The sequence below is a fragment of the Drosophila sulfurigaster genome, chromosome 3 (assembly GCF_023558435.1).
Source record: "Drosophila sulfurigaster albostrigata strain 15112-1811.04 chromosome 3, ASM2355843v2, whole genome shotgun sequence".
In the NCBI taxonomy this organism is placed as follows: Eukaryota; Metazoa; Arthropoda; class Insecta; order Diptera; family Drosophilidae; genus Drosophila; species Drosophila sulfurigaster.
Genome location: NC_084883.1, coordinates 17693829 through 17708112, shown reverse-complemented (window position 1 = coordinate 17708112; position 14284 = coordinate 17693829). Strand labels below are relative to the sequence as shown.

The 14284-nt window shown below is 39.0% G+C and overlaps 1 protein-coding gene across 2 annotated transcripts in view; it reads left to right on the top strand.

The window, feature by feature from the left end:
* Positions 1-14284, top strand: part of LOC133844321 (uncharacterized) — a 76778-nt gene that overhangs the window by 16172 nt on the left and 46322 nt on the right. The window contains exons 2-4 of one of the 2 annotated variants that reach the window (XM_062278250.1): positions 5753-5972; positions 6064-6200; positions 11004-11129. In XM_062278250.1, the coding sequence (XP_062134234.1) occupies positions 5753-5972; positions 6064-6200; positions 11004-11129 (483 nt within the window). Of the gene's footprint in view, positions 1-5752; positions 5973-6063; positions 6201-7736; positions 7930-11003; positions 11130-14284 lie in introns of those variants that run through there. The other variant, XM_062278251.1, reaches the window with a different exon arrangement.

Below are 14284 nucleotides of genomic sequence, written 5' to 3'. Positions count from 1 at the left end.
ACAAACACAGACAGACACACGCAGCGCTGAGCTTTAAAATTAAGCTTACATTTTTAATGTACCAGCAGCAGGCACGAAGTCAGTGAGGTCTGCCTTCACCCCCCCTCAAGCTTTATGATTGCAACTTTAATAGTCATGACTTTGCCAGCTGCATAGTTGACTGGGAGCAACCAATGTGGCACAGCTCCAGACTGACTGCGGCACTAGTTGAGCTCACCCTGGGACATACATTCGTATGTAGTTAAAGACATTGCATGTGGAAATAAGTCCAATCATGTCGCAGCATTTCAAACAAATGACAACAATAGAATGCCAAATAAGTCATCTTTTTGATGATCCTCCTCATATCATGTATCTAGCGCAGACATGGAATGGCGGTGTTTATGGTCTATAATAAAAGCTGACTCGGCATTTAAAGCATATATATAGTAGATGTCGTTATTTTAATCTTAGCAGACTTTTAATGCCAGCATATGGTATTTATGAAGAAAAACTGTTGGAATTAGCACAATTTTCAGATATATGAAGAGGTTATAAAATGTTGAAAATAATGTAAATTCGCATATAGCACATTTGTCCTGCATAAATTATGTTAACTAGCATTAACAATATAGTCGCGAATAAATAGTCAAAGCAGATGGATGTGTTTTATTTACTGTTCCGTTAAGAACTCTCCTATCAATCCACTTTTTCAATATAAAATTTCTAAAATATTTACATTTTAAGTTTATTTTAAATAATTTAATCAATTGTACATAATTTCCTTGTAGATATTGGATATATTAATTGTATATTATATTGGACATTTGAAAAAGAAATACTGAATATTTAATAGTTAATAACTCCAAAATACCTTAATATTTTACTTAAATTTCTGAGTTCAGTTCTAGAATACATTGTGGGATAACAAAAGCATAGAAACTAATAAAAATAATTATAAGTCACAAATTAGTTATCAACAAATCCAGAAAGAAAATTGTCCTTCAACATTCCAATGCCAAAGCCTTTTTTCTATTCTCTGTCATTCTCTCATTCTTTGGCACTTTCTCTCAACGATAACTATTTGTCTTGCCAATCAGATTGCTTGTTGGCAGCATTGCTCGGCTTCGTGCTTGATTACTCCTGGAGTGATTACTCTCACATGACAGCTTAACAAATTCATTTAACATCCATTGCCCAGTGGATCGCATACAATTAAATATTACTCATACGCCACATGTGACCAAGCGTTATACATCACTAAGTTCCAGTTGCAGTGACTGAACAGTAAGCGTGATTGAGCAGCGGCATTCAGTGTCGCCAAATCACGTTGCAATTGCCACGAGAAGAGCATGTGGAGGAGGATGACTATCAGGATGAGCATGAGCACGACGACTACGACGACGACGCTCATTAGACCAAAGCGTGATGCGTGACACCAAGTTTAAATTGTCGAAAGACATGGCTCCCATCCTCCTTCATCTCATCCATCTCCTGCTGCCTGCACATTGCAGCGTAATCTTGGCCATTACTCAAAAAGTAGCTGGGCACGTAACGGGCCACAGTTAAAAAAAAAAGAACGAAAAAAAATGAGCAAAATTGAAGCAATGTAAACGAGCAATGTTTCTCCACCGACGCCACCTCGCAGTCGTTGAGCTGTAATTCGAGTTGGTGGCCACCAACGAATAAAACTGCTTCTGCTCGAGCTTTGGCTACGCTCTCTCTCTCTGCTGGTGACATTTGTAGTCTGTTTGTGTTGCTGCTGGTGCGTCCTTGCTCCACAGCTGTGGTGTCAGTGGCACACAGCGCCGCCATTCGTGTAGCTGCCACACAGTCGCCATTGCCATTGCCTTTGCCTTTGCCATTGCCACTGCGTTTGGCCTTTGAAATCACAAGCGTTTTTTGGTTTGCTACCGCGCCTTGTGCCTTGTGTTTGTTGGTTGCTGTTTGCTGGTTTGGTTTACTGCTGCTGTCTCGCGCCTCTCGCCTCCCTCTAATGGCTTTGTTATGCTAATTTCTTGACGCCTTCTGGCCATTGAAGTCGCCTCTCTCTTTCTTCGGCAGTTATTATTGTTGTTGTTATGGGCTTTGATGCTGCTTTTAGGTCTCTTTTTTTTAATACAAACATTTTCGTTGCCCTCAACGCTAATTTAATTATATTTCTTTTTTATACCCTCGTCCACTTTGATGATGGGTATTCTGATATTCTAAATTTAATTTAAAATTCGGTGTAAAATAATAATCTAATGTTTAATTGTAATAAATAATGCGAAACACTATTTTTAAATTAAATATTTTTCTTTAATTTGAGGACTGTTTTTATTAAAAGACATTTTCGTCTTATAAATTTCTAAATACAGCCAAAGGTAGCTCACAATCTAGCATTCCGTTACGTGCTTTTTCTTGGGGAAAGCCTGAAAAAATTACATTTCCTTTTTTTGGGCCACGAAAAGTCAAAGACAAATATACAAAATACAAATGTTCACATTTGCAACATCATTTTCCAGCAATTTCGCCGCGAGCAGTCGCGCGCGAGTTTTCAGTCTTCTTTCTTTTCGGTCTTATTTTTTCTTAGTTCTCATTTCCATTTTGTCGAGCTATGTGCAATGCCACACGGTGCTGTTACTTTCCATGTGGCTGCGGCATCTCCGCCCCAACTTTATTTACTGTTGTCACTTTGGGTGCCCCAAAAACATCGTCATCTCTGCGCTCGGCTTCTGCAGCTGCCACAAAAAAAGTAAATTTCTCTCTCGTCTTTCATGTTGACTCCACTTCACTCGCATGTGCTGTGTCCTATGTCCCGTGTCCTGCGTGCGTATGTGTCTCCGACGGGGTGAAAGGACTTACCCCATAAGCCTTTTATAAGCATCGCATAAATTCTTTGTCAATTGTGGCAAATGTTGCCCGACAGCCTGACTCTCTGACTGGCTGACTGAGTGGCAGTCAGGCTGTTTGCCATCGCCATTGTCCTGCTTCCAGCTTCGTCCTGGCTCCAGCTTGTGTGCTCGCATAGTTTGCTACAGCTTCATCGTCTTTTTTCCCTTTTGCATGTCGCTTTTGGAGCACATACGTGCTCTCTAATTGTGCCACGCGTATGGTCGAAAGACTTGAGAGTCTGTAACTAGAATTTGATTGTGTCGAGGCATGAGAGTGCATTGATTGGATTACTAAGCTCAGCCCGTCGACTCCGCTCCACTCACTCGAATTGGCCATTAACGTGAAAGCACTGAGTGACTAAGAGTGGACCGCATTTCCATTTCCATTTCAATTTCAGCTCAAGTACATATCCCCAGGCATAGGTTATTGTTTGGCAAATATGGTGATATGAAAAGCTTACAACTTAAGCGGGATTCCGGCAATTACAGCCAACGGCTTAAGAACCTGTGTGCAACGTATTTGCATACATCACAATTACTTATTCATTTGGCCAATTGAATATTGACGATGAGCATTAGGAGGTAACTCGATGCTCTGATTTTCTTCAGAACTAAATCGATTTAACGTAAGCGCTTTTTCCACAGTATTTAACTTTCATCTTCCAAATTCTTCATAAAGATTTTACATTTGAATTTAAACTCGTTATCGCAACTTTATGTCTCTTTCTTCATGCGGGAAATTCCCACAGCTTTGACGCTCTTCATCAGCTCTTTTGTTTTATTGTTATAATAATTTTACTTGTAAATTCTCTTGTGCACTGAACTAATCATCTCGGCCCCTTTTAACATTCCGCGTTGGCCACTTGCAAGTTCCTGTCAACGACAAATCCCTGGCAAGATCGCATTCCCTGGGCGCCACTCCAGGCCTTGGCTAAGTAACTTAAAGTGCTTCACAAGACACAACTCAGCTCACATCAACTTATGCAAAGCATTCTCAAAGCACACACACACACATACACACACACAGAGTTACAATTATTGCATAACTCGACGGGTAGCATATTGACAGGCCAGAAGAGGAGCGCACTTCAGGGTTTGTAGACATAGGGACAAACCAAGCGTTATGAGTGCTTTCCCATTCGACACGCACCTTCCTTCCCTTTTTTTTTTGAGTTTGCTCCCTTTCTAGGGTGAATTCATCTGCCGCCCACTTTTGGGGTTGTCTTGTGATTGTCATCACACATTATTATGCTTTATTTCCGTGCCTTCTTTTATTTTTATTAAAACTGTCGTCAAATTTACATATAGTCAGCGAAAGAAAGTCGGAAGGAGAGGAGCGACAGTTTCCCGCCGAGCTGCTGTCTCGGCATGTTGTCCTCCTCCTCGGCCAGTCAGGGAATAGCTGCCTCTGCCTCTGTCTCTGCTTCTGTTGCTGTTGCTGATGCCATGGTTTAATGTTTGGGGTGCAACTTCTTTCCCAGGCAGTCTGCTTGCTGTTGTTATTGTTGCCTGGCTTTGGTTTTTCTTCATCAGTTGGTTGTGTTCTGCTTCTCTTTTTTTTGTTTTTGTGTCAGCCTTTGCTTTGCTGAAGTGTTTACAACACTTCCGGCGCATAATGGAAAACAAAAGGCTTAAAAGGATACACAAAGGATTTGAGCAATCAAGTGCGCTTTAAGAACTTTTGCCCCCCATGCACGATAACCGGCTCAGTTCCCGATAACAGTTTTTGCACCTGCCGCTTATCTGGACTTGCAACGCTTGTTCTCGTTTTCTGCTTTACTCAGCGCCTCCCACTCGGTTTCAAAGTCATAACAATGCTGAGTTTTCAATATGCCGAGGCCCACGTATGCCCCATAAAATATATCCTTATGTAGGGGGCAGCAGAAAAAAAAAGGTTGACGGCAACATAAAACTTGAAGTAGTTACGTTCAAATGTCTGCACGGCTTTAGCCAGACAACAATAGCAATAACAACAACAACAACGTAAGACGTTGGCAGCTAAAAGCTATGAAAAGCCTGAGATATTTCGAAGGTCCTGACTGCAACGAGAAGGGGAAGCAGTCGCCTTTATGTCGAAAGTTTTCACTTGCACGCTCGGTGTGGAGGGCAAGAGGACATTAGATTCAATGGGATTTGTAATTATTCTACAAGAAATTGTACAAAAGCATTTTAGAAATTTCTGAATCGCCATAAAAAGGCACAACATAGTATCCTTCGGAAGCGCAATCGTCTTTGCAATCGCAGCCCAGCACTTGAGTTACACTTACACTTTACACAGATATTTTCTAGCAAAAGTATTTCATGGCAGCAAAGTGTATTTGAAACTTGTTCATTGTTGACATAGTATTGAGACATAAATTTCGAGGGCTGTGGCTGCTTCAAAATAAATGTCCCATGGTTAACACAGTGAAATTAAACAGATGAAAGTAATTCATTTAAATTACTTTAATTCACATTCGATCATTAAAAGGACCTTAGAAAAAAAAAGTTGAATTTACTTTTATTAATAAGCTCGAATATCAAATATGCACAAATTAGTATAATTAACCAAATAATTTACTATTTAATGTGTAAAAAAATTTAAAACAGAAAATTCCAATTAAATAGATGAAAGTAATTCAATTAGGTCAGAATTCTATAAAGGCACCGTATAAGAATTATTTTTATACGAAAAACAAAAATGAAACCATAATGTGCTAGACTGTCAGATACAAGCTTACAATTTACAATATATTTAGCTTATAAAACTCTTAAGGTAAACGGTCTTACGAATTTTAACTTAATATATTAACTGTCTGCACCATAATATATATTTATTAAAAATATGAGTTCACCTTAACTTATAAAAATGTTCCATTTAATTAATTTTCCTGTATCCCTCTCCCTTTGCCTTCCAGATGCTGAGCCTGCAACAGAGAAACAGGCTAGCTCAGCCTGGCTGGCTGCTGCTGTTAACGTTGCTCTTGGCCACATTAAGCCTGTGCCTCGCCTGTCGCGTCTCGGAGTTTGCGTGCAAAGGCAGCGGCAGCATTGGCAGCATCTGTGTGCCATTGGACAAATACTGTGATGGACGCAACGACTGCGCCGATGGCAGTGATGAGCCCAAACACTGTTCCGGTGAGTGACTGTTTTAAGCCTGCCACCATTTGCATAAGTATCTCTATCTGTGTCTGTTTGTGTAACTCTTTTCGTATCTTTTCTTGGACAGTGTGCAATCGGACATATTATGGGGATATTGGACGTACATATGCCATAAAAGTGCCAACACCACAGTGGAATAAATTGCCCTTCCTCTGTCACTTGACATTCACCGCGTCCGGCCATGATCAAGGCGACATCGTTCAGGTGAGTCGACGGCCGTGTGATTGTGGGTTACTCAAATGGAGGGGAGGAATAGTCAGTATGCCATTCTGTAGTGTTTGCCGTGCTGTTGCATGGACTGTTGTCCGGCTGTTTGTCGTTGTTGGCTTTAGCGCGCCGTAGGCCAAAGATTAGCAGGCGCGCCGGCGACATAAAACTGCAATGCACACAAACAGAGGCAGAAAAGCGTGGGAGACAGCGTCGAAAAGAGACCGAAGAGTGTTGAGTGAGGGGGGCACAGAGAAAGAGAGAGAGAGTGTGTGTATCTGAGTGTCTGTATATATGCAGACATCCTCCAACTGGAGGCAAGTGTGGAACTCTTGTCACGCACAAATGCACCGTAAAACATTTGGGCACAATGCTGTACCATAAAGAGACGCAAAGTTGCAGATGACAATGTGCCAGCTGTGAATACACTTGCTCAGAGAATATTGAGTTAGAATAGTTGCAGTAAATAAATACAATAAAAAGAGGAATAAATAATTTTGCCACATTCTAAGTTGTGTTCAAGGCATAATAAATACTCGAATAATAATTAAATCCATGAAAGTTGTATTAAAAAAGATTATATTTTATAACATAAATCACATTTAAGTCGATGGAAATAATAGTTATATAATGCATAACAAATATTGTACTAACATTTAAATAAAGGAGAGTAGAATACAAAGTATCCCCATATAGACATCAATAATTCGAAACATATAAAAATCAGCAGTATTATAATATTCTATTATTGAATTGAATTGAATCAAATTTAAGTTAGTATGTTGACATCCATCTGGAATACATAATTGAATAGTACTATACTTCAATCGATAGGATTACAAAGTTAAATAGATAAATAAATAAAGAACGCATCAAAATAGTGAAGACTTAAATCTCAATAATAATAAATAATAATCACAGAACATATTTAAATCGCGTTGAATATCCAAAAATAAATAGAAGAATATGATAAGGTCTAACATATGTCAACGTATTGATAAGCGCGCATGTATTAGTGAGCTTTCAACAAAAAAAGCTACAAAGCCATGCGCTAAGCTTTAAGCTTAACTCATGTCCATATGCGTGAGTTTCGTTCATGATTTTTGCCTAAAAAAAGAATAGATTAAACATATAATATGAAATGATTTTATTTTAAAGCATTCGTAGTGTATTTTAGTTTCAGTTGCGTAAAGATTCATCACTTTTTGTCTGTGCTTCTCCTCGGTTTTTTTGTACGTTTCTATTACACTGTGATGGATGCCTGTGCGCTGTGCGCAGCTCTGACTTTATGTGCGTGCTCAATTAGGGATATGACTGAGCTATGGCCCAAATGCTGCTGGCAAGCTGTTTTGCTGTCAGCGAACGCAATACGAGTAGGCACAAGAATGGGGGAGCGAGCACTCTTTAAGCGAGCGAGGTCTTTAAAAGCGCCTTTGAGGCACAGACAGTGAGTCGAGACTGTCAAGAGTAAAATGACGAAAACGTTGACAATAAAATTAGACACGCTTCAAAACATTTTTGGCAAACTGTCAGAAAAACGTCAATTTCAATTTCGAAAATAATTGATTTCCATGCAATTTGCGTAACAGCGCAATGAGCAGTTAGCTCCACGAGGGAAACAAGCTTTGAGGTGTGGGTGAAGCGTTACCAAGACTCGGTGTTGCCCCCAATCCAAATCTAGATGGGGAGACAAGCTGTAAATAGGACACAGAAAAACAGTAACTAGGTAGGAGATGTTGACGACGACGACAACGACAACGAAGTGAGTCCTTTGCTGCTCCATTTCTCAATCATTTTCGTAATCCTGAACAGTGGCATTGCCTGTGCCTGTGCCTTCACTCTTCACACTTCACTCTTGGCTCTCTATAGCTGCACGTGTATATAAGATGATATATGCAAAGTTGCTGGCTGTTGATGCCACGAAAGCTTCAGCAGCTTCAGCAGCTTTGCACCTTGCACCAAATCTGTCATGCATAAGTTATAACTTTTATTTTGTGTTTCCGCATTTGTAGACCACGCTGATAAACGTGGCTGAATCTGCTCGGAACGCGTATAAATCATGTGCTTGGCTTTCACTTTATCCATCTACATACCTCAGGCGAAACCCGCTCTCTCAGTCTCTCCCTTCTATCCTTATATCTCTCTTCATTTTTCCCATTTCCCATTGACTCCCCTGCTGTGCATCTGCGTGGGAAATTGCTTAAAATAATAATGTTACGCGCCGGTTTAGGGGACAACATCGCCATCGTCCTCGTCCTCGTCCTTGTCTGTCAACTCGTCCTTCTTCTCCTGCTACCATACGTATTGATTGATGATTGTCGGTGTGTGTTTCTCTCCCAACGAGAGCAAAAGTTTAAATTACCCTAGGTCCCCTTGCTGCTGCTTCAGTTGCTGCTGCAACTTTTTCCCGCGGCTAATTTTTAATGGAAATAACTTGGCCCCAAAACTCCCTGCATGATGCGTTTTTCAATTTTTTATGCTTTAATCAAATATCCTGAAGTTGCACTATGTAATTTACGCTACGAGCTGAGCGCATTTTTCACGCCCTCCCCGCTCCAGATTGGGTGTGAGAGACTCCCCCAGTTCATGGGACAGGTGACTTAAAGCCTCACCTAGTAGATAGGGAAAAAATGAAGAGAGTTGCGGTAAATTTTGCCAGAAAAGTCTCCTGTATTTGTCAGTATATGTTACTGCTGCCATATTAAATTGTTGTAATAAAAGCCAGCGATTTTTACCAGCCGCACATAAATCAACAGATATTTTCATATAAAATTCACATAGCTGCATAATTTTTTGGTTTTTATATGCCATTTTCATTTATTATTTTTTTTCTCTGTTAGTATTTTAAATGCCCCTTTATATTTGTTTATACATTGGAATCGAATATTTTTGCAGGTCGCTTTTTAAACGCGATTTTCTCATTTATAGATGCATTTTGCTTGGCTCCCTTTTAATAATTGAGTATTTTCTGGTATTTGGAAACGTTGATTGCACACACACAGCGAAAGCGAATGAGAGCTTTTCAATTCTTTTTCTTCTTTTTAATTCGAGTTTCTTATTTTACGCAGCATAATTATTATTTGCAATACCCTTTACCATTTTCGTTTCGACATTGGGATTTAATTCTAATTATTCTGTGATAAATTTGTTATCATTTTTAATTTTCTGCTTGAAATTCTTTGAATAAAAATATACTATATGTTGGAGATTAGTTTATGTGACACAAAACGTGTGATAATATTAAACTTTTCATTTAATATTCCGCAAATTTTAAATTCCGATTTGTATTAAATAGAATTTGCTCACTAAATGAAATACAACACACCGTATACTTGATGCAGTAATTAACACTAGAATAAACGCACATTTAAGAGCTATCATCGAGAAGTAAATAATAGCAAAACATTAAATTGCGAGTGTTAGATGAAAGTACCGCAATTACGCAATCCCAAGTTGTGCATCTACTTTTGAAAGCGTTCTGAAGTTGCGTGTACAACACGAATGGGTGTAAAACGGACAGAAATGAAAGCATTGCTCACTTGATAGCGTTACATGTGGCAAAACAACTTGGACACAACTTTCATTTAACATGCAAAACTCCGTAAAAAAAAACGAAAAACGATATAAATTACGAGCACTTGCCCAGGAGAGTTTCGTGTGTCCAGAAAGACGGGGAAAAGTTGGCAAAAACGGAAAAGTTTTGCACAAGAGCTTTGGTCCAAACGATGCAAAACAGGTGACGACCATCATTTCCATAGATATTTCGAGTTGGTTTAATATTCGAAATTAAAATCGTGTTGCATTCTATTTGCTGTTTGCGACACTGTTTACGTGTGCTGAGGTGTTAAAAAATGTATAAAGAAGCCACCAGAAAGTTGAAAACCCTTTTCTGTGAGAGTTTTGTTCTGTAATTTGGAAAATGCCAAACACACGCACAACTTTATTTGCATATTTTATTAAAATACAGTCGCCCGCACACACACACACACATACACTTACACACACACACATACACACAGCAAACAGACACTTGACTTTGAGTTGAGCCCCCATCTTGAGGCTGGTACAGATACTTTTTCGCCGCACTTTTTCTCCTCCCTGACCTTGTTTTCTCATGCCTGCTGTGTGTGTGTGTGTGTGTTGTCTTTTTTTATGGGCAATCTAATATGCAAACAGTAAGAAAGGGCAGTGCCAGTGAATGCTGCAAAGAGTCTTTCCACTTGCAATAGAATTTCATTTGCATAACTTTAACGTGTGTGAAACTAAACGAACATAAAATGTATTTCAAATACCCTCTGCAGTTCTATCGGGTAGTTTGTATTTTACTTACTTCGATTGGCAACAATCAATGGCACATAGTATATTTTAGGTATTGAATGATATTGTAAAAAATACTGATGAAACACCAGTTCAACTAGCTGAAGAAAGATATTCAACTGAAAAATGAAAGTCGAATAAATACTAATTTAGTATGTCTATAAGAAATAACTAAAGATTAAATATGTAAAACTAAACAAGAATTAACTAAAACACACAATAAAACCATGAAAGTGAACTTATTGAATTCTTTATTGAATAGTTAATTTTGGTTCGCTCTTTCGTGAATGGTTCATGACTATAGTATATATGATACTGTACTCTCTTTTCAATAGTGTAAAACCTTCCGATACAAAATATATATCACATACACTTAGTGGAGTTAACTTGCCTCAGAATAGGTATCTTTAAGTTGACTATTTCACTAGGCATATACTACCATATTACGTATACGTATTTATTTCTTTCTCGTTCGCTTTGCAGATCATCTTTGATGGCTTTACGGTGGGCCGCTTCGATGAGGGCATGGTCGATACGGATGTGGACGGTTATGAAACGAATCTGAGTCCGACCGGTGAGCTGCCCGGCTGTCCCGAGGGTTTTATGCAGGTGAGTGCAAATTTAATTTATTAAAATTTGAATTGAATATTACGTAAGTTGCGTCCCCCTCAAACGTTTCTGCTGACTGCTGTAACTTGCACTCCATTTGCTGTTGCTCTCGCTTCTGCTGTTGGTATTGAACTTGCCATAATTTTATGCCACACACACACACACACACACACACACACACACACAATACACTTAAAGCCAGACTAAATGGAGAGAGATGAGTGTATATATATGTGTGTGTGTGTGTTGGGTGGCGACTCGTTGGTGCTCGGAGTTTGACCGTCCTGCTCTGTTCTGTCCTGCTTTACTCCGTCCTGCGATTCAATCAATGTCCGAGTAATTCTGTAATTTTCTGTTGGTTCTGTTGACAAATGCCACATTAGCCCAGCAAATTGAATTGAATTGTGCCGTCTCCCTTTTTACCCTTCCCCTCCTCCTCACTCTCTGCCACACTGTTCGCTGTTGTTGTGCAGCAAAAATAACGTAAAGCAATGAAAACGAAAACGAAATGGAAGCGAAAAAGGAAGCGAACGAAACAGAACAGAAAAGTATTTAACATACATATATTTTTATCACAATTTTTGCGGCTCCACGATGTTGACATTGGTGCTTTTGTCGAGACATTTTGGTCTCTGGCACGCCCCTTTGGCATTTCAAGCACTTCCGCTTGGATGGGTGAGGGTTGGTTAAACAGTAAAACTAAAGCCCTGGCCAAATAAAATGTACCAAATCCCTGTAATTGACTTGTGCAATATGTTCAAATGTACATTTGTATATAAGTATCTACAACATCAACTCTGCCACTCAACTTTGTTTCTCTTTCTCTGTATAGAGAAGTATATACGTATCTTTAGCTGTGGCTGTATTCACTCTTCTAATCTGATGCCGCTGCATTACATTAAATGTAGTTTTACTGCAATACACTTTGCTTTGGTTTTAGTGGCGGGAAAGAGAGTGGAGTGAAGTTCAATTCCTTTCGATATCCGAACGAGTATCGACCATGCACTTTGCATGCGCTTTTAGTTACCTTAAGCAACCCTTCAGCTTTTGAATTAATTTCAAAGCTTAAGTTGTGCGGACATCGCACAAAGAACCTTTGCATTTGAAATTGAGATGAGTTCAGTTGAGGTGTGGTAAAGCAATCTCAAAGCGACTAAAGTGTTTTCCCCTTTTTGGGGAGGAGCAACACGGAGCACAAACAAGGCATCTCCTCCTCAGCTTTGTGGTATTAACTGAGGTGTGATTATTTTGTGCAAAACCAGCAAATTCAGAAGTACTTTAATAGATTCGCAATTCAAACTGATGAATTACTTCGTAAATAATTACCTTGCAATTATTTAAGCGGCACTTCTTTATATTGAAGTGATTGTAGCAAAAAAGTGTTTTGTTTTTAAGGTACTCAATATTTAAGGAGATGTTTGGGTACATTATTTATTTAAGATTATTGAGCTGATATTTTGTTTTACACATATCATCATCAGATCTTAAGAAATGACTTCAGCTTATGTATACTTCCTCTTATTGTAAAGTTACTCAATACTAACGAAGATGCTGAAAGCTATAAATGATCTAAGCTTTTTACCTAAATAAATATGAGAAAATAACAATGGTATATCTATATATTAGTATAAAGAAGATGGAATTGAAAAAGATAGAAAATTCTTTTAACTAAAGAGATTAATATCTCTGGTCAAGCATGAACATGAAAATGTAACAGTCACTAAGTTATCGTAACACAAAATAGATATCTTCCCATATGGTGCTATTCATATCTCATATAAACACTGAATAACTAGGATAAGATCCTAAAAATGATTCCATCGCGCACTGCGGTAATTTAAAATACAATATTTATATATATGCATAAAAGTTCCTTTCAGCTTAGACCCCTAATTAGAGATAACAATCGACTTTTATAAGACCACGGAATTGTAAAATTAAAGGTTCTAATAATTCACACTGATCGTTGTGTTTATTCACTCTATTACATTTGAATAAATTTAAGAACTCACTATTCCTAACGTATTCAAGTCTTGTTTTTTGGTTTCTTCACATTGTATTAAAGTTGTATAACTTTCAAAAATTGTTTCCACTATTTCAAACAAATTCTCTCATTTGTTCCTTGTACTTTTAGGTGAAAGTTGATTAGCATTCCTCTGCAGGGTTTCCTTTTGACCAAATGACATTATCTTTGATAGTTCCTTTTCGTAGTTTTTTCCACTGCCATCTCCCTTCTTTCGAAATATGTTTCAGCTTTGGCTTCGTTCCCTTGCCACATCCATCTGAAAGTGACTCTCACCCGCTGTGTCATTGTGTGCCCCTCTCGCTCGATCCTCCACCCTTTGTGTGAGCCCATACTCCCCTATTAGTTTAGCGATGGCGAGTGATTCTGCAGTTTTTGCTGCAGCTTCTTCTTTTTTGGCTGCCCGCCTCCATACCTCGCTGACTGTCTGCCACACCCCTCGGCTGACTTTGTGACAATAAATTTTGAACAAGCGTGGGGCGTGCGCTGACATTTTGCGGTGCTGTCCAGCTCATCCTCGTCCGTCCATCCGTCCATCTGTCTGTCTGTCTCTCTGTCCGTCCATCCTTCCGCCTGTCCATCTGTCTGTTGAGGTTTCATTTGGCACTTGACATGTGTACGGGAAACTGCACCCGGAATAGAACTGGTGTGAGTCTTGCGAGTCCTTTTCTGAACCGGGGCGAAACTCGGTTTTTGCATGCGAGTTTTGGTTTTAAAATGCAGTTAAATATTTGCAATTTTTTTCCTTGCAAGCCTTGTTGCAGTTTTATAAACTCGTAACTAACCGCAGGTTTGTGTTGTCATTCGCCGAGGTCCGTTTTCGTTGCCGTTTGCCGGGCTTTATCGCTGCTGGCCGGCGCCTGTTTTTATTTATTTAAGGCAAACATTTTTAACTGCTGACGCGGTTTCAGTTTTTATTCCTATCGGATTTTGTTCTTGTTGTTATTTTTCAATTCTTTTTTGTTATTTTTATTTTTTGCTTCGGTTTTCTCCTGGTTGGTTTCCTTTATAAATTATTCGTGTCATGACCTGGCCACATAAATTCTTGACCGTCTCTCATATTTATGCCAATCTCTGGTCGAGTTTTTGCAATACCTTCACATACATATGTGGAACTGAAAAGGCAGAGAGG